Genomic DNA, 20,104 nt, shown 5'->3' with positions numbered 1-20,104 from the left:
TTAATCATACCTGAAAACTAAAATCTTAAGAGAAATTGAGTTTTAGCAATGTAATACCATCCCTTTTATTTTTCTTCTTATTTTCCTTCTTCCGAAGAGTTGTGTTGTTTATGATAACTTGGTTACTGAAATATTTTGAAATTACATGGATTTTTTTTTCTTTTCTAGGAGAATATCAACCAGCAAAGTGACAGTTCTGGGTTATGGTCTTTTAACCACAGATGCAGAGACTTTGGTAGATGCATTGAATAATCAGAAATTCAACGTAGTTATAGTGGATGAATCACACTACATGAAGTCCAGGAATGCAACCCGCAGCAAGATTTTATTGCCAATAGTACAGAAAGCCAAACGAGCCATTCTTCTTACAGGAACTCCAGCTTTGGGAAGGCCTGAAGAGGTATTAAAATCCTTAAATTTTGGCTTAAAAAAAATCTTTCACCAAAAATAATCATTGGGAATTTCTAGATGGCTATTAATGATTAAATATATCTTTTATATGACTGTTTTCTCTGTTTACATGTGAACCTTACCTGTGCTTGTACATGTATATAAAAAAATAGTTTTTACTTTCAGTATAAGGTTTTCATATTTAGTATACATTTGTAATATTCATACATTTGTTTTCTTATGATTCTTATATGGTTTTAGTCTTCATTTATCCAGTTTGTTTGACATTATAAGGATATAATTTAAGATTGGAGTTTAATCTATTTTGTATCTTTTGAATTGCCTTACAGAACTTCTTCCTGTTTCTCTTGTACTTCAACATACATGTTTTGGGGGCGCCTGGGTGGCTCAGTCAGTTGAGCATCAGACTCTTGGTTTTGGCTCAGATCATGATTTCGGGGTCGTGGGATGAGCCCTGCTTAAGGCTCCACACTGAGCACAGAGTTTACCCAAGATTCTCCCTCTCTCCCTCTCACTCTGCTGTTATCCCTACTTGCACTCTCTCTCTAAAATAAATAAATAAATGTTAAAAAAAAAAAAAAAAAGATCCGTGGTCTGGGAAGGTATAGGTATCTGAACTTCTGTTCAGATCAGGTAGAATAACTACTTGCATGGAGAAATAAGGCATTTGTTTGATACCCCCATTTAGCTTTACCACTCTTAAGAGCTATGTAGAGTATGGAGTAAAGAGTTGGGAGGAAGAAATGACAGTTGAAATTCTTATGAGTCTATAAGGGTCATTGTAACCTAGAGAAGCCCTTTCCATTAATGAACACTGAGTCACAGAAAAAAAAATGTACTTTTTGTCTTGTAGGGTTTAAAAATTAAAGGAAATACTGGTTTGAAAGTATCTTGCTATGTGCCCTGGCACATGGTAAGCACTCAACATAGAGTAGCCACTTTTATTACTGATTAGTAAGCCAGGCTTGGGAGACAGCTATTGGTAAGAGTGTATTATGTTCATTGATTTTCAGATGTTAAACCAACTTTACGTTCCATGATAAATCTCTCTTGACTGAATGTCATCCTTTTTATTTGTTCCTGGATTCAGTTTGCTCTATTTTGTTGATGATTTTTGTGTGTATGTTCACAAAAATAGTGATCTGTAGTTTTATTGTTATATCTTTGGTTTTGGTGTCAAGGCAGTAGTGGTTTCATAGAATGAGGTGGGAAGTATTCTCTCCTTTTCTGTTTCTAAGAGGAGTTTGTGAAACATTGGTATTACTTCTTTTTAAATGTTTGGTAGAACTTAGTGGTGAACCCATCTGGGCCTGAGTTTTTCTTTGTGGATAGTTTTTAAATTAATCATTCAGTCTCTTCACTGAATATCATGTCTATTCAATTGTATATTTCTTCTTGAGCAATTTTGATACGTATCTTTATAGGAATTTTCCCATTTTTTCTAAGGTATCTAAGATATTAACATACAGTTGTTCATAATATTCCCTTATAATCCTTTGTGTTTCTGTGAGGTTGATAGCAATGTTCCCTCCTTTATTTGTGATTTTAGTAACTTGAGTCTTTTCTCTCTTTTTTAATTTGGTTAATGTAAGCTAAAATTTTGTCAATTTTCTCATTCTTATCAAAACCAATATTTGGTTTCATTGATTATTTTTTCTGTTGTTTTTCCAATCTCTATGTTGTTTATTTCTATTCTAGTCTTTATTATGTTACTCCTTCTGTCTGTTTTGCGTTTTGTGTACTCCTTCTTTCCCAATGTCTTAAGGTGGAAAGTTAGATTATTGATTTGAGATTTTTTTTTTTAAGATTTTATTTATTTATTTGACAGAGAGAGAGAGCACTAGCAAGTGAAGGGGCAAGGGAGAGGGAGAAGCAGGCTCCCCGCTGAGCAGAGAGCTTGACGTGGGGCTCGATCCCAGGACCCTGGGATCATGACCTGAGCCGAAGGCAGACGCTTAACTGACTGAGCCACTCAGGTGCCCCATGAGATCTTTTTTCTTTTTTAATGGAGACATATACAGCTATAAATTTCAATCCTTGGATAACACACTGGCAATTACTTAGAAAGTTAAAAATAGAATTACCATAAGATGTAGCAATTCCATTTTTTAAGTTTACACACAAAAAACTGAAAACATATGTTCCCAAAAAAAAAAAAACTGTATACAGATGTTCATAGTAGTAGTATTTATAATATCCAAAAAGTAGTAAGAAGCCAGTGTCCATAACTGATGAATGGATAATGAAAATGCAGCCATAAAAAGGAATGAAATACTGATACATTCTACAACATGGATGAACCTTGAAAGCATTATGCTAAGTGAATGAAGTCGGACACAGAGGCTACATATTGTATGATTCTGTTTATGTGAAATATCCAGAAAGGCGAAGTAATGGAAATAGGAATCAGATTAGTGGTTGCCAGGATTGAGGGAGAGAATGGGAAATGACTAGTAATGGGTATGGCGTTCCTGTCTGTAGTGATAAAAATATTTAAGAATTAGATAGTGGTGATTGAGGCATTTTGTGAATATACTAAGAGCCACTGAATTGTACACTTTAAAAGTGTGAATAATGGAAGTGGTATATGAATTATTTCTAACTAAAGTAGCTGTTTTAAAAATGTATACTAAAATAACAATGAGACACCACTATGTGCATCGTTATCAAAGTTATAAAAATGAAAAGATTTCATGATACTACTTATGGGACTTGCTTTTTACAGTGGAACACAGTAATATCCATCAAACTTCAAAAAGCATATATCTTAAACACACCTATTTCATTTCTAAAAATATATCCTACAGACTCATCTAATGGAAATACCAATTGGCGAGTGGGTGGGTAGGTGGATGGATAGATGGATAAATAGATAAATGATTGATAGATGAGATGTAGATATTCTACTTACACCTACATATATATAAGCACACATACACACACATAGACTTACCTGAAGTTATTAACTTATATAATTGTATAAAAGCTAGAAACAGCCTATAGGTCCATGATTAGGAGACTGTTTAAATATTTTACAGTACTTCTACATGATAATGGGTGCTATGAGCCTTTAAATGGTACTTTATTATAGTAATACCATTGCTTAGATAATTTTTAAAACGAAGTAAAAATAGATATATATGTACTCTAATGATGTCTAAGACATGTTTTAGGGGACAGAATCCTGGTTTTATATGTACAATAGCATCTTCATGTGAATAAAAGAGAATATATACATATCCCTATATAGGCATACAAAATATGTAAATGTATTTTAGAGAAAAGTGTAGCAGTTACCCCTGAAGAATAGGATGGCAGAGATGGGTGGATGGAAGAAAAGGAGGAGGCTGAGAAAGAAGAGGTGGATTTTCTTTTTTACTCCACTATTTTTTTAACTAGATTTATCATAGTAATAATATTTACTTGAAAATGTTGCAACATATTGAGAACACTTGTATTGTTACAGCTTTTCATGCAGATTGAAGCTCTCTTTCCACAAAAATTTGGAACATGGACGGAGTATGCCAAAAGATACTGTAATGCACATATCAGGTATGACAAACTACTTTCTATAAATTTTAATTCTTGCATATTTACTGTGAACATTAAGGTTTTATTAGTAATTCTTTGTTCCAGTGCTTTTCAAACTTGTGGTAGCCATGGAATAATTTGTTCAAGTAAAATCTTGTGGGGTGCCTGGGTGGCTCAGTCGTTTAAGCATCTGCCTTCGGCTCAGGTCATGATCTCGGGGTCCTGGGATCAAGCCCAGCATCAGGCTCCCTGCTCCATGGGGAGCCTGCTTCTCGCTCTCCCTCTGCACCTCCACCTGGGCTCATGCTCTCTTTTCCCTCTCAAATAAATAAATAAATAAATCTTTTTTAAAAATTAAAAAAAAAAATCTTGTGTGAAAGACCTATACATAAAATAAATAAAAGAAGTAGATAATGGCATTTTTTTTCTTTTATTTTTTACCTTCCATTTTGTTTTTGAAATTATTTATCTGTATTGACCGGATAAATGTGCACAATGTACAAAATTGAAAAGTAAGTTCCCATTCCACTCATGTCTCCCAGCCAGCCATTTTCCTTCACAGGTAACCAATGTTGGCAATTAATTGTGTATCTTTCTGGAGATAGTCCATGCATGAAAAACCATATGTGATTATGTGTGTATAATATTGTTTCATTCTATTTCTACATATATAGTAATATAAGGTACACACTGTTCTGTAGTTTGCTCTCTTCACCTAATATCTATTAGAGATCCTTCCGTATCAGTTCCTAAAAGAGCTTTGATGTTCTTTTTTTATTTTTAAATGCTGCATGTATTCCACTATTTGCATGCACTATAATTTATTTAGTCTACTACCAATAGACGTCTGTTTGTGGTACATAGCTGTTGCATACAATACCACAATGAATATCCTTGCACGTTTTGAGAGGCAGTACATGATATTGGCAAAAAGCATGGAAAACTAGAGCTAGACCATCTGTCTTTCATATTCATATCCAGTACTTACCACTTTTCATTTTACGAAAGTTATTCTACCTCCCTATACCTTCATATATTCAGCTGTAAAAAGAGAAAATTATTCCTATCTCAGAGAGATATTAGGAGACTTACATTAGCTAATATTTATAAAGGGCTTGAATAGTCAGTGGCACACAGCGAGCACTCAATAATTATGAGTTATTTTAATATTTCATGTCACACAGGACTAAATCTGTCGGATAAATTTATAGAATTGGAATTGCTGGTACAAAAGGGCATGTGTATTTTTATATTTTTTAGATTGTTGCAGACTGCTCTACCAACATTATACTAGTTTATATTCCCACCAGCAATAAGATTGTCTCTTTCCCCACACTTTTCCAACCTGTTCGGATATTATTTTATTTTGCCAATGTCTTCTGACTGTTCCCTTCTTATGTTATTAAATGCAGTTGAGCATTTTTTTTATGCATGTAAGAGACATTTATACTTTTTTTCCTGCTAATTTCTGTTTATGTTCTTTGCCCTTCATCCTACTAAACTTACTGGCTGTTTTTTTTCTTATCGATACATTGGAAATCTTTATATATTATAGAAATCAGCTCTTTGTGATATGAGTCCCTCACATTTCCCCAGTGCGTGTGTGTGTGTGTGTGTGTGTGTGTGTATGTTTTCCTTTATCCTTCCTACAAGTTTTTAAAGTAACCCTAGTGTGTTTTGATACTTTTAAAGGGCTATAGAGCACAGAGATAGAAGGAGTCCTTCCAGATTGTTTGTATGAAGGCATTTCACTGACAGCAAAATTAGACAATATCATACAGAAAAAAAAAGGACCTTTTTTTACTTAAGATTATAAATGTAGAAATCTTCAATATTATTATAAACGAGAAACTCATGAAAAGACCTAATATGTTAATCAGATGCAAATGGAATTCATATCAGCAAGTATTGTTTAATATTAGAAAATGTATTAATATAGTCATGTTACTAATGAAAAGGGAAAACTTCATTATATCATTTCCATATATGCTGAGATGTAATTTGACAAAATTCAGCACCCATCCTTTTATAATATTTAATAATTTTTAAATTATTGAAGTATAGTTGACATATAATGATAAATTAATTTCAGGTGTACAACATAGTTATTTGACAATTCTGTACATTACTCAGTGCTCACCATGGTAAGTATAGTGACCATCTGTCACCATACAACATCATTACAATGTTACTGTATTTATTCCATGTACTGTACTTTTCATCTCCATGTTTTATTTATTCTATAACTGGAAGATTGTACCTCCTAATCCCTTTTACCTATTTTACCCAGCTACCCACCTCCACTCCCCTCTGGCAACTACCAGTTTGTTCCCTGTGTTTAAGAGTATGTTTAGTTTGTTTGTTCATTTATTTTGTTTTTTAGGTTCCATATGTAAGTTAGAGCATATGGTGTTTGTCTCTGTCTTATTTCACTTAGCATAATACCTTCTAGGTCCATCCATGTTGTCTTAAATGGCAAGATATCATTCCTTTTTATGGCTGATGATTATTTTTTGTATTTATATATCACATCTTCTTTATCCATTCATCTATCAGTGGACACTTGGGCTGCTTTGATAATTTGGCTGTTGTAAATGATGCTACTATAAACACAGGGGTGCATGTATATTTTGAATTAGTGTTTTTGTTTTCTTTGAGTAAATACCCACTAGTGGAATTACTGGATCAAATTGTATTTCTCTTGTTAATTTTTTGAGGAACTTCCATATTGTTTTCCACAGCGGTTGTACCAATTTACATTCCCAGTAACAGTGCACAGGAGATTCTTTTTCTCCACATCCTTGACAACACTTGCTATTTCTTTTTTTTTTTTTTTTTTAAAGATTGTATTTATTTATTTGACAGAGACACAGCAAGAGAGGGAACACAAGCAGGGAGAGTGGGAGAGGGAGAAGCAGGCTTCCCGCCAAGCAGGGAGCCCGATGCGGGGCTTGATCCCAGGACCCTGGGATCATGACCTGAGCCCAAGGCAGACGCTTAACCGACTGAGCCACCCAGGCGCCCAACACTTGTTATTTCTTTTGATACTAGCCATTCTGACTGGGTTATATTTAGAGGAAGCTGTAAATACAAATATGATTTGGAAAAGGCAGCACATTCAGGTTTGCATTTCCTTGATGATTAGCAGTGTTGATTGAGCATCTTTCCATGTGTCTATTGGCTATCTGTATTTCTTCTTTGGGAAAATGTCTATTCAGATCCTCTGCCCATCTTTTAATCACATTGTTTGCTTTTTTGGTATTGAGTTTTATAAGTCCTAATATATTTTGGATATTAACCCTTTATTGGATATATCATTGGCAAATATCTTTCCCCATTCTCTAGGTTGCCTTTTTATTTTGTTGATAGTTTCCTTTGCTTTGCAAAAGTTTTTTAGTTTGATATAGTCCTAATAGTTTATTTTCGCTTTTGTTTCCCTTGCCTGAGGAGACAGTCCATAAATATGTTGCTAAGGGTGATGTCTAAGAGATTACTGCATATATTTTCTTCTATGAATTTTATGGTTTAAGTTCTCACATTTAGATCTTTAATCCATTTTAATTTTATTTTTGTGTGTGGTATAAGAAAGTGGTCCATTTTCATTTTTTTTTGCATGTAGCTGTCCAGTTTTCACAACACCATTTATTGAAAAAACTGTCTGTAGCCCCATCATATATTCTTGCCCCCTTTGTTGTAAATTAATTGACCATGTAAGTGTGGGTTTATTTCTGGGCTCTCTATCCCATTCCATTAATCTATGTGTTTGTTTTTGTGCCAGTGCCATATTCTATGAATACTGTGTCTTTGTATTATAGCTTGAAATCAGGTATTGTGATATATCCCTCTGGCTTTGTTCTTTTTTTTCAAGATTGCTGTGGCTATTCGAGGTCTTTTGTAGTTCCATATGAATTTTAGGATTATTCTAGTCCTGTGAAAAATGTCAATAGTATTATAGTAGGGATTGCATTGATTCTGTAGATTGCTTTGGTTAGTGTGTACATTATAACAAGATTAATTCTTCCAATCCATGAATATGTGGTTTTTAATAATCTTAATGTATATGTGTGTATGTGTTCTATACTCAAAGCCACTGTATCATATGAAACTTTAAATCCGGAGCAAGGATGTTCACTGACATCACAGTTTACTTTATTCGGGCAGCACTAATCAGTTTAATTACCCCCAAAAAAAGGTAAAAATTAGAAAGAAAAAGGCAAAATTATCATTATTTGCAGCTGATATTATTTACTTGGAAAACCTGAGGGGATCAGCTCAAAAATGCACAAAAGAGAATTTATTAAGATGTTCTAGCACAAAGTTACTATTTAAAAAATCAGTTGTCTTAAATACATAAATAATAATAAATAGTTTTAATATATAATGAGAAATAGACATGATACTACAAAATTGTTAGGAAACTCTTTGTCACAATTATTGCAGACTATAAATGCCAAAATTTTGCTTACATAAAAACAGACATATTAATTGCATTTATCTTTGGGGGACTAGGAAATCTTAAAGGGTCAGAAAGTATTCCATCTTTTCTGATTATCAGGACTTTCATATGACAACAAAAGTGTATAACTGTCCCTTTCTTGATTATTAATACATGCTGTTTCAAAGAAAAGTTTATATTTTGGAAATGCTTTATGATTGGGGAGATTGTGTTGTTTTCTTTTTACTAGAGAAAGCCATATCAAGATTATTATGCTTCTCAAAAGACATTTTCTTCCAGATTCCATTTAAAAATTTTTATGTTATTCCTTTTCTTTATTACCTTGAAACCAGTATGGTATCATAGACTCTGATTCAGATCAAGGCACCTCCTGGCATTTTAAGTTAGTTTGGAATGTTAAATTTTTTCCATAATGTTTTGCTTTCATGAAGATGTCAATTTCACACTATAATTTTGCAGAAAGCAAATTATGGTTAGTTACTCAGTTCTAGACCCATATTTTATATTTGAAATATCATGACTGTATTCAAATTAAGTTAAATGAAGCTTGAGCAAAAATACAACTTTATCTTTGTAAAGTTTATTAGATACATATATGATCACAAACAGAAGTATACTAATACAAATGTGGTTTGGCGATGAGAAGTCTAGGTATAGATGACTACTTATCTGGTTTGATTTGAGAGTCACAGAAAAAGTATTATTTAACCAGAATATCCCATATTCACAGCCCTTTACATCACTCACTCTACTGCATTGTATTTAGAGGACACTATAAATGCAAATATGATTTGGATAAGGCAGCACATTCAGTTGTCAACCATTAGCACATTAGAGCTAGAAAAGACTTTACAGATCACCCAGTCCCCCTCTGTCACTTTATTACCTGGCAACATTAAATGGCTTGCCTAGTATTTGACTTCATCTTGCATTTTTTTTTCACGTTTCCTGACAGTAAGAAAGACCTCAGGAATGGCAACTTTAATAAAGTTCTTTTACACAGAAAAAGAGGACACATAGATAATCCAGTGAAGCATTCTGTTATCAGCAGCCATTTTCAAAAGGCACGCTATGGGAAGACAAATTTGTCCTCCCTGATGGCATGGTTAAAGGTTAAGAATATCTCAGCATATTTTTACGAAAACTTATCAAATTTTCTAAACCTTCTTTTCTGCTGATATTTTGTGCCATTTCCACCTCTTAGGAGAAATAGTTGTCTAAATTTTTGTGAGAGGGAAAATGCTGAATGATAGTACATATTAAACATATTTATAGCCATTTTCCAAAAGTGTTAATTAATAGGTCATGTCAGCTTCAAGAAATGTCTCTTAAGGAATTGCACTGTACTTTGTCCTCAGCATTGTCACATTTAATGTTCTTAACCATGGGCTAAATAGAGGTCAGGTCTATTCCATTTGCAAATGGCTCAAATCTGAGAGAAATAGTTAATGTACTGGATGGCAAAGATAAGTGTGAAAAATAATTAGATAAAAATTAATAGGACAAATCCTGCACTTATGCTTAGAAAGTCTGCTTTGTGTGGAAGGGATTTGAGAAATCATCACCTATTATCACTAGTTTAGTTCAAAAAGACTTCTGGTCTTGAATAACCCTAGGCTAAATTGAAGCCAACTGTCTGTCATAACTAATAAAAATAAAGTAATATTGGGACATATTATTCAGATTAACATTCAGAGTAAGGGATGGTTCTACTCATTGATTAGACTACATCTGGAATATGGTTTAATTTTGATTAATCCATTCATTCAAAAATATTTAAAGGGTATCTGTTATTTGCCATGCCTTGTGTTAAGCATCAGATATGCATTAGAGAACAAGACCTACATGGTTCCAACCTTCACCGAGTTCTCAAGTCAAACACTAACCAGATAATAACGTTTGTGATGAGTGTCGTAAAAGGGAAGTAAAGGATGTTATGGCGGAGTTTAACAGAGTGAACTGTCAAGTCAGAAAGGACAGAAGGGGTATCCTGTGAGTAAGTGATATCTATTTGCATTCCAGGAAGAAGAATTTTATTTTATTTTATTTTATTTTATTTTATTTTATTTTATTTTATTTATTTATTTTTTAAAGATTTTATTTATTTATTTGAGATAGAGAGAGAGAGAGCACATGAGAGGGGGGAGGGTCAGAGGGAGAAGCAGACTCCCTGCTGAGCAGGGAGCCTGATGCGGGACTCGATCCCAAGACTCTAGGATCATGACCTGAGCCGAAGGCAGTCGCTTAACCAACTGAGCCACCCAGGCGCCCCATGGAAGAAGAATTTTATGTGCTAAGCCTGAGAGCCAGAGAGACTGCTAGGCCTTTGAGGAACTAAAAGTAGTCCAGGTCATATAAATATTGTTGAACTAATAGAAGAGAGTCTCAAGACAAAATGGAGTTAGGCATGGGTCATATTATATGGGGTCTTTTTCTTCATCAGAATAGCAGTAAGAAGGCACTGGAAGGTGTTTTTTCCTTTTTACTTATTAGTGCTATAGGATTTTTTTGTTAGTAAAATATACATAACAAAATTTACTATTTTAACCACTTTTGAGTTTATAGTTCTTTTATATTAAGTACATTCACATTGTTGTGCAAACATCGCTACCATCCATCTCCAGAACTTACTCATCACCCCAAACATTAAACAGTAACTCTTCATTTCTCCTGCCCCCCTAGCCCCTGCATTGTGGGGTTTTAAAGCGTGAAAGGCACAAACATGACTAGGTGTACAAGTTTGGTTTATTATTTTTTAAGACAACATTTTCACATTGTTCAACCTTCTCAATCTATATAAGAGTATATACTTTGAGAAATCTCCCTTTCACTCACTTTTTTTTCTGGAAACTCTAGGTAGTTTTTAATTTTTCCACAAAAATTGTGTGCATTTTCAAGGGAATTCATGTTTTTTTACCCAGATACTAGATAGTGTAAACATACACAGTGTTTTTTACTTATTTGTCCTTTTTTTTGTATATGTAAATAATTTCATCCTTTTTTTATGGCTGCATGGTATTATTGAGAATATCCATAGTTTCTGGGGTGACAAGAAGTTGAGGGAGTTTGCATATGTTGACTTTTGTTTTTTTCAGGGGATGGGAAAGACAGTTATGTGTTTAGAGAAATGGAAAAGTAGAGAATTGAATGTTTGATGAGTGTCGACACAGTGTGAAATATTGCTGAAAGGGAGAGTGAGAGCATGAGATTAGTGTGATTGAATTGACAGCAGCACCAAGTAACCATTTGAGAACAGAAATTTAGGTTTAACCAGTGCTCTCAAATGTACGATTTCCCCAGCAGCACCTAGCAGTGTGGGTACGGTCTTAGGAAAGGCTTTTGGTTGGATCTGTTCAAGATTTTTGTTACCAGCTTGTGATGCATGGACTGAGGGACAAGGAAATTATGCAATATTGATAAAAGGAAAGGTAATGTATGGCCTGGGAAATCCACACAAGGTGAGGAAAGACATGAAGACAGGAAGGATGTTGTGGATATGGTCAAAGTGGAGCGGTCAGTTGATGGAAAGGTCCTGATGTGATAGTGAAGATACAATGGGTACAAGTGAACAAGTGGGCAAGAAGAGTGGGGCAGTACAGAATGGAATGTCTGAATTTACCAGTTAGAGCTGTTTTTCAGGACTGGCTATAGTCATGGGAATGGAATGGTTGGAGGAGAGTTTTAGAAGGTCACTGGAGATAAGGAATGTGAGGAACTGAGAGGGAACTAAAAGTCATATCGTAGGAAGCATGTTAACAAATGAAAACATAGCTGGGAAAGGGTGACAAGAATAGTGAGAGTATTTCATATTCGTCTCTACAAATGCCTGTATTATTGATTGCCTACTATATTTAAGACATTATTTCAGACCTGCTGGCAATATAAAGATGAGCAAGACATAGTGCTTGATCTTATGAAGCCTATAGGAATTTGAAAAACAGAGGGCTTGGGGGGAGTAAGTCTTTAACTATTTAAAGATCTGTCATGTTTTAAAGGAATTAGACTTTTGTCTTTGTGGCCTTAGGGGGCAAAACTGTTATCAATGAATGAAACTTAATAGGGTGGTAGATTTAGGTTTAATGTGAGTAAGAATTTACACATACATGTGATATGACAAAAAATCATGTAATACTATATAATAAAACTGGAACAAAAAACACTATAATCAAGTATACTAACAAGTAAATTGTTTTCATTTTTTCTTTATAGCCTGTATGTAATGCTATCATCTGCTAATTTCATTTAGCATCACCCGTCCCATGCTTTAACTTGTCTTTCTCGGTTGTTTTATTGTCCTTTAAAATTTAAAGATAGTGTATTGCTTTGGAAAAATGATTATTTTAACAGATCAAACAAGAAAAGTTTTTTAAGTAAGTAAAAATTAACTGAACTCTCACTATGTAGAAATAACCATACAAAGTTTTGATAACTTTCCCTTTAGATAATTCTCTGCTTAGGTCAATAAGGACAGAGAGAAAGAGGGAGATAGATAGGTAGGCAATTTTAAATAAATAGAGCCATATTATACATACTCTTCGGTATTGTGATTTTTCATTGAACACTATTTTTAGAATAGCTTTCTACATCAATAACTAAAATATATCATTTTTATTAGCTGCATATTATATTTTGTACATAAGCTATATATTTTAGATATATTATCTTTAATTCTTTCAACAATTCTACAAGGATGATGATATGTCCATTTTATAGATGAGTAAACTGAAATTTTGGAAAGATTAAGTCCCTTGTTCAAATCACAAAACTAAAAAGTGATAAAGCAGTAATTTAAATACCCATTGTCACCATTTTTCTTCCATTCTCTTTCTGGTGTTTGAATTATTTGGTAATTCCGTGTCCATGTCTATATGAGTCACTAAATAAATAGAAAAAATGGGCTAAATAAATTAAATATTGTTCTCTAAAAGATCAAGTAGTTGACTATTTCTTAGTCAACTTTTTATCTTATAATTAATTATTTCCTTTTTCCATCTTCTGGTTTTTGATAAAGCCATCACAGTTTTTTTATTCAAAGACTCCAACAGATCTATCAACTTCCAAAATGTCAGATGAGCACATAAAATAATCTTTTTTTTTTTTTTTCATATTCCTGGAGGCTGCCTTCTCACAGCCTTCTGTTCTGCTCTAATTTCCAACTGCTTTATCTTTGCACATAGGTGCACAGGTGTCATCCTGAATTTTCTTTTGCCATTCTACTATATTGCATCCCAGAATTCCTGGATTCTGTGACTTTTGTTTTTTCCTTTATTTTCTGGTCCTCTTTTTAATATTTTATTATGGAAAAAATTCAATATATACAGAAGTAGAATAGTATAATGAACTCCCCATGTGCTCTTCATCAGCTTGGATATTTATCAGTTCATAGCCAGTCTTGCTTTAGCTATACAGGCATGCCTCATATTATTGTGCTTTGCTTTATTTTGCTTCACGGATAGTGCAGTTTTTACAAATTGAAGGTTTTTGACAACCCTGTGTCTAGAAAGTCTATCAGTGCCATTTTTTAAATAGCATTTTGCTCACATCTTGTGTCTGTGTCACATTTTCATAATTCTCTTAATATTTCAAACTTTTTCATTATAATTATATTTGTTTATGGTGATCTATGATTAGGGATCTTTCACGTTACTATCGTAATTGTTTTGAGGCACCACAAACCACGCTCATATAAGATGGCAAGGGATTGATAAATGTTGTGTGTGTTCTGACTATTCCACTGACAAGCTGTTCCCGCATCTGTCTCCCTCTCCTTGGGCCTCTCTACTCCCTGAGACACAATAATACTGAAATTAGGCCAATTAACAACCCTACCATGGCCTCAAAGTGTTCATGTGAAAGGAAGAGTTTCATGTCTCTCACTTTAAATCAAAAGCTAGAAATGATTAAGCTTAGTGAGGAAGCTATGTCAAAAGCTGAGAAAGGCTAAAAGCTGGGCCTCTTGCACCAAACAGTTGGCCAAGTTGTGAATGCAAAGGAAATATCCTTGAAAGACATTAAAAGTGTGACTCCAGGGAACACACGAGTGATAAGAAAGCAGAATAGTCTTATTACTTTTTTTTAAGGTTTTATTTATTTTTTTGACAGAGAGATAGAGAGAACATGAGCAGGAAGGAGGGTGAGAGGGAGAGGGAGAAGCAGACTCCCTGCTGAGCAGATGGGGCTCCATCCCAGGACCCTGGGATCATGACCTGAGCCGAAGGCAGACACTTAACCAACTAAGCCAACCACACGCCCCACAACAGCCTTGTTACTGATGTGGAGAAGGTTTCAATGGTCTGGATTGAAGAGCAAGCCAGCCACAACATTCCCTTAACCAAAGCTTAATCCAGAGCAAGGCCCTAACTCTCTTCAATTCTGTGAAGGCTGAGAGGTGAGGAAGCCTCAGAAGAAAAATCTGAAGCTAGCAGAGGCTGGTTCAAAAGCTGTCTTCAGAACGTAAAAGTGCAAGGGGGGGTCACAAATGCTGATGTAGAAGCTGCAGCAAGTTCTCCAGAAAATCTAGCTAGGAACATTAATGAAGGGGCTACACTAAACAACAGCCTTGTTGTTTAGTGTAAACAACAGATTTTCAGTGTAAACGAAAGAGCCTTCTATTGAAAGAAGATGCCATCTAGGACTTCATAGCTAGAGAGGAGAAGTCAATGACTGGCTTGAAAGCTTCAAAGGACAGGCTGAGTTTCTGGGTAGGGGCTAGTATGGCTGGTGGCTTTAAGTTGAATCCAGGGCTCATTTACATTCCAAAAATCCTACGGCCTTTAAGAATTATGCTCAATCTACTCTGCCGGCATTCTACAAATGGAACAAAAAAGCCTGGATGACAGCACATCTGTTTACCACATGGTTAGCTGACTATTTTAAGCCCACTCTTGAGACCTACTGCTCAGAGAAAGAGATGCATCTCAAAATATCACTGCTCACTGACAATGCACCTGGCTCCCCAGGAGCTCTGATGGAAAGAAAGGGACAATGAGATGAATGTTGTTTTCTTGCCTGCTAACACAACATCCATCCTGCAGCCCATGGGTCAAGGAGTAATTTTGACATTGAAGTCTTATTATTTAAGAAACACATTTTGTAAGGGTATTGCTGTCATGGACAGTATTTCCTCTGATGGATGTGAGCAGTCAATTGAAAACCTTCTGGAGAGTATTCACCATTCGAGATGACATTAAGAACATTCATGATTCATGGGAAGAGTTCACAATATCAGTATGAACAGGAATTTGTAAGAAATTGATTCCAATCCTTATGAATGTCTTTGAAGCGTTCAAGACTTCATTGGAAGAAGTAACCACAGATGTGGTGGAAACAGCAGGAGAACTAGAATTAGAAGTGGAGCCAGAAGATATGAATTGCTACAATCACATACAGTTTTAATGGATGAGGACTTTCTTCTTATGGATGAATGAAGAAAGTGATTTCTTGAGATGATATCTACTAGTGAAGATGCTGTGAAGATTGTTGAAATGACAACAAAAGATTTAGAATATTATGTAAATTTAGTTGCTAAAGCAGCAGCAGAGTTTGAAACGATTGACTCCAATTTTGAAAGAAGTTCTGTGGGTAAAATGCTATTAGACAGCGTCACATGCTACAGAGAAATCATTTGTGAAAGGAAGAGTGAATCAATGTGGCAAACTTTATTGTTGTCTTATTTTAAGAAATTGCCACAGCCACCAAGCCTTCAGCAACCACCATCCTGATCAGTCAGCAGCCATAATCACTGAAGGAAGATCCTCCACCAGCAAAAAGGTTATGACTTGCTGAAAACTCAGATGATGGTTAGCAATTTTTGGTAATAAAGTATTTTAAAATTAAACTATATATGTTGTTTTTTAGATGCATTACTTTTGCACATTTAATAAACTAGGGAATACTGTTAACATAACTTTTACATGCACTAGAAAACTGAAAAATTTGTTTGACTCTCTTTATTGCAATTTCCCTTTATTTTGGTGGCCTGGAACCAGACCCTCAGGATCTGCAGATTATGCCTGTATTCCCATGTAACTTCACCACGTTATGTTGAAAGAAAGCCTACACATGCCTCCCCCCCCCCTTTTTTTTTAAGATTTTATTTATTTATTTGACAGAAAACACAGCGAGAGAGGGAACACAAGCAGGGGGAGTAGGAGAGGGAGAAGCAGGCTTCCCACGGAGCAAGGAGCCTGATGTGGGGCTCGATCCCAGGACTCTGGGATCATGACCTGAGCCAAAGGCAGCCGCTTAATGACTGAGCCACCCAGGCACCCCTACACATCTCCTTTTAGCTAAAAATATTTCACAGTGTGTCTGTAAAGAGTAAGGACTCCACAAAAATCAAGTAATTAGAATCCCATTATCGTACATAAAAATTAAAATAATAGTCAATCTTTAAAGTAAAAAAAAATCCAATAAATGTTCAAATTTTCAGTTATCTTTTAAATATAATATCGCAGGTTTTTAAAATTCTTTCTCCCACAGTTTAAATCAGTACCCAAAGGCTCACACTTAACAAATGTTAGATATTTCCCTTAATCTCTAGTGAAGTCTCTCTTAATCTCTAGGGTTTCCCACTTTTGTCTTATTTCTTTATTTTTAATCTGTTGAAGAAAATAATTTATTACTGTAATCTGGATTTTGCTGCTTCCATCCCCATGAAGTTTAACATGTTCCTCTGTTCTCTTATTTCTATAATAGTATTTAGACTTAGGGACTTCAGTTTTTTGGCAATTCTTTTTTATAGGAATGTCATGTTCTTCCATTAGAGGCTCTTGATATCTAAGGCCTCTTTTTTTGGTGATGTTAGTAGCTGTCAACATTCAGCACATGATCTATTAAATCTTTAGGCATTACAAAAGGGCTGTAGTCTAATACTCTTCCTTCATTTATTAGTTGACATAGGTCTATAAAGGAAAACCTCCCCTTTTCTACTATTTGGAAACTCATTCATTCAGTTTATTTAGAAAAAGCAGGAAAAATGCTTACTTTCTCTTTATTTATTAGTTTTCAAAATAGTAAGTTGTTTGGCTAACATTCTCTAATGATTTCCAATGAGGATTTTCATTTTTTAAATTGGTAATTGTAAGTCTTCTAACTTTATTCTTTTTCAAGAGTTGTTCTGTAACCCTTGCATTTTTATCTGAATTTTAGGATTAGCTTGTTAATTTTTGCAAAGATGTCAGCTGAAGTTCACATTATTTGAGGGAGTTTTGCCACTTTAATAATATGAACTCTTTCCATTTAATAAAGGGAGATGTCTTTCCATTCATTTAATTTCTTTCTACAGTGCTGTGTAGTTTTCAGTATATAGTTCTCATAATTTTTTATAGATGCTATTTATCAGGGTAAGAAAGTTACTTTGTAATCTTAGTCTGTTGAGTATTTAAGAATTTTATTTTTAACTCATTTTTTTTTCAATTCACTTTATCTATTATCTTTATTGTTGGTTAAATTGTCCCACCTTTAATAAATGGGACCATTTTCAATATGGTCCTTTTGATACAACGCTACTAGGCTTTGATTGCTTTCTTAGTATCTGATGTGAGAAGATGTTCCAGGATCATCTTGTACATTTTTTTCTTTGGTTCCTTTTGGAATATTTCGTAGTTTTCTGGAAAGATAACCCTCAACAGCTTCCTAAGAATAGTGCATAGAAAGTAAACTTTTTGAATTTTTATATGACTGCTTCTAGATAATCTCTAAATTGATAATTTTATATTTCTGTGTTGAAAATCATTTTTCCTTAGAGTTTTGAGGTTAGTTCTTCATTGCCTCTACTACCAAGGTTGCTATTAAGAATCACAACGCTTTTATGCCTGGGTGGCTCAGTCATGGTTTTAGCTGTAGAGGTGGTTTTAGCCTAGGTGGTTTTAGCTATAGAGGTTGTAAATGAGTATCAGTTGCTTAGGCAACCGCCCAATATTTAAAGCCAGTCTGGGGCGCCTGGGTGGCTCAGTTGGTTAAGCATCTGACTCTTGATTTCGGCTCAGGTCATGATCTCAGGGTCCTGGGATTGAGCCCTGTGTCCAGCTTCCTGCTCATTAGACAGTCTGCTTGTCTTCCTCTCCCTCTACCTCTCCCCACCCACCCCAGGTGTTCTCTCTCTCTCTCAAATAAATGAATGGATCTTAAAAAAAAAAAAAGAATCACAACTCCATTCTCATTTTTGACCCTTTGCATGTCTCATATATATTTATATGTCTCCCCATTCTGGAAGCTTCTGAGCTTGTCCTTTATTTTGGTTAATCTTTAATTTTATAAAAATATGCCTTTGTTTAGTTTTTTTTTTTTATTCTATTGATAGACAGTAGGTATTCTCTTTCAACATGGTAATTTGAGTGCTTATGTCTGGAAATTACTCATTTTTAACTTTCTTTCTCCTTTCCTTCAACGTATCTTTCTGGAACTTCTATTATTAATTGAATTTCTGATGTTTTTGTTTTACTTTTGGGGACATTTCTTCCTTAATCACCCAGGTCTTCTGTTGCATTTTTGTATTTAACTAAAGAAAATTGCTAAAATGTTATAGATTTTTAATCTTTTTTTTTTTTTTACTCTTTATACCTTTAGTCGCTTTTCTTTCTTTCTTTCATAGCCTCCTGTGTTTGGGGATGCTTATTGTTTTGGGATGCTTGTTGCTGCTCAGGTTTTTGTTATTATTTTGTTTTATTTTTTGTTCTTAATTTTCTTCTGTTTGCTGCATTGTATGTTTACTCTAAATTTCTTTTCATTTTGTTTTCATCTCTGTTGTTCATATTGGATACTTTTCTTCAATGCCTATTGATCTGTGAATGTCCATTCATATTTTAAGATTGAAAATATAAAAAGTTGATTAGGAAAGCTTTTTGACTGGAAAAGTATGGGCTTTTCCCTGGGAAATCCCTAAATGTTAATATATGGAGGTCTTTTTGTGACCTCTTAAAATTTTTTTAAAAATTTTTTATTTAGGAGGGTGGGAGGGATGGGGTGGCTGGGTGATGGACATTGGGGAGGGTAAGTACTATGGTGAGCGCTGTGAATTGTGTAAGACTGATGAATCACAGACCTGTACCCTTGAAACAAATACATTTATGTTAATAAAAAAATTTAAAAATATATTACAAAATCTTAAAAAAATAAAAATTAAAAACAATTATTTAAATTCAATTTAGTTAATATATAGGGTATTATTAGTTTCATGGGTAGAATTTAGTGATTCATCAGTTGCATAAAACACCCAGTGCTCATTACATTAAGTGCCCTCCTTAATGCCCATCACCCAACTATCCCATACCCCTCTCTACCCCCTCTCCAGCAACCCTCAGTTTGTTTCCTAGAGTTAAGAGTCTCCTATGGTTTGCCTCCCTCTCTGTTTTTATCTTATTTTATGTTTCCTTCCCTTCCCCTATGCTCATATGTTTTGTTTCTTAAATTACACATATGAGTGAAATCATATGGTATTTGTCTTTCTCTGACTGACTTATTTTGCTTAGCATAATACCCTCTAGTTCCATCCACATCATTGTGAATGGCAAGATTTCATTTTTTTTGATGGTTGAGTAATATTCCATTGTGTATATATATATATATATATATATATATATACATACCTTCTCTTTACTATAATTTTTTGAAATTGCTTATCCACTATTTCTTCTCTCGTTCTCTTTGGTCTTATTATTATATATATATATATATATATATATATATATATATATATATATATAT

At 34.3% G+C, this 20,104-nt stretch overlaps 1 protein-coding gene and 1 pseudogene across 2 annotated transcripts in view; both read left to right on the top strand.

Annotated features, from left to right (window-relative positions):
• The window catches only part of ZRANB3 (zinc finger RANBP2-type containing 3), a 279,821-nt gene that overhangs the window by 136,511 nt on the left and 123,206 nt on the right, over nucleotides 1-20,104 (top strand). For both annotated transcript variants that reach the window (XM_021695825.1, XM_021695823.1), the window contains exons 4-5: nucleotides 169-400; nucleotides 3,878-3,963. In XM_021695825.1, the coding sequence (XP_021551500.1) occupies nucleotides 169-400; nucleotides 3,878-3,963 (318 nt within the window). The remainder of the gene's footprint in view (nucleotides 1-168; nucleotides 401-3,877; nucleotides 3,964-20,104) is intronic.
• Nucleotides 14,229-16,187, top strand: LOC110585665 (annotated as a pseudogene).

This window comes from Neomonachus schauinslandi, chromosome 3 (genome assembly GCF_002201575.2).
Source record: "Neomonachus schauinslandi chromosome 3, ASM220157v2, whole genome shotgun sequence".
In the NCBI taxonomy this organism is placed as follows: Eukaryota; Metazoa; Chordata; class Mammalia; order Carnivora; family Phocidae; genus Neomonachus; species Neomonachus schauinslandi.
This window is presented reverse-complemented; position numbering and strand designations above follow the sequence as displayed.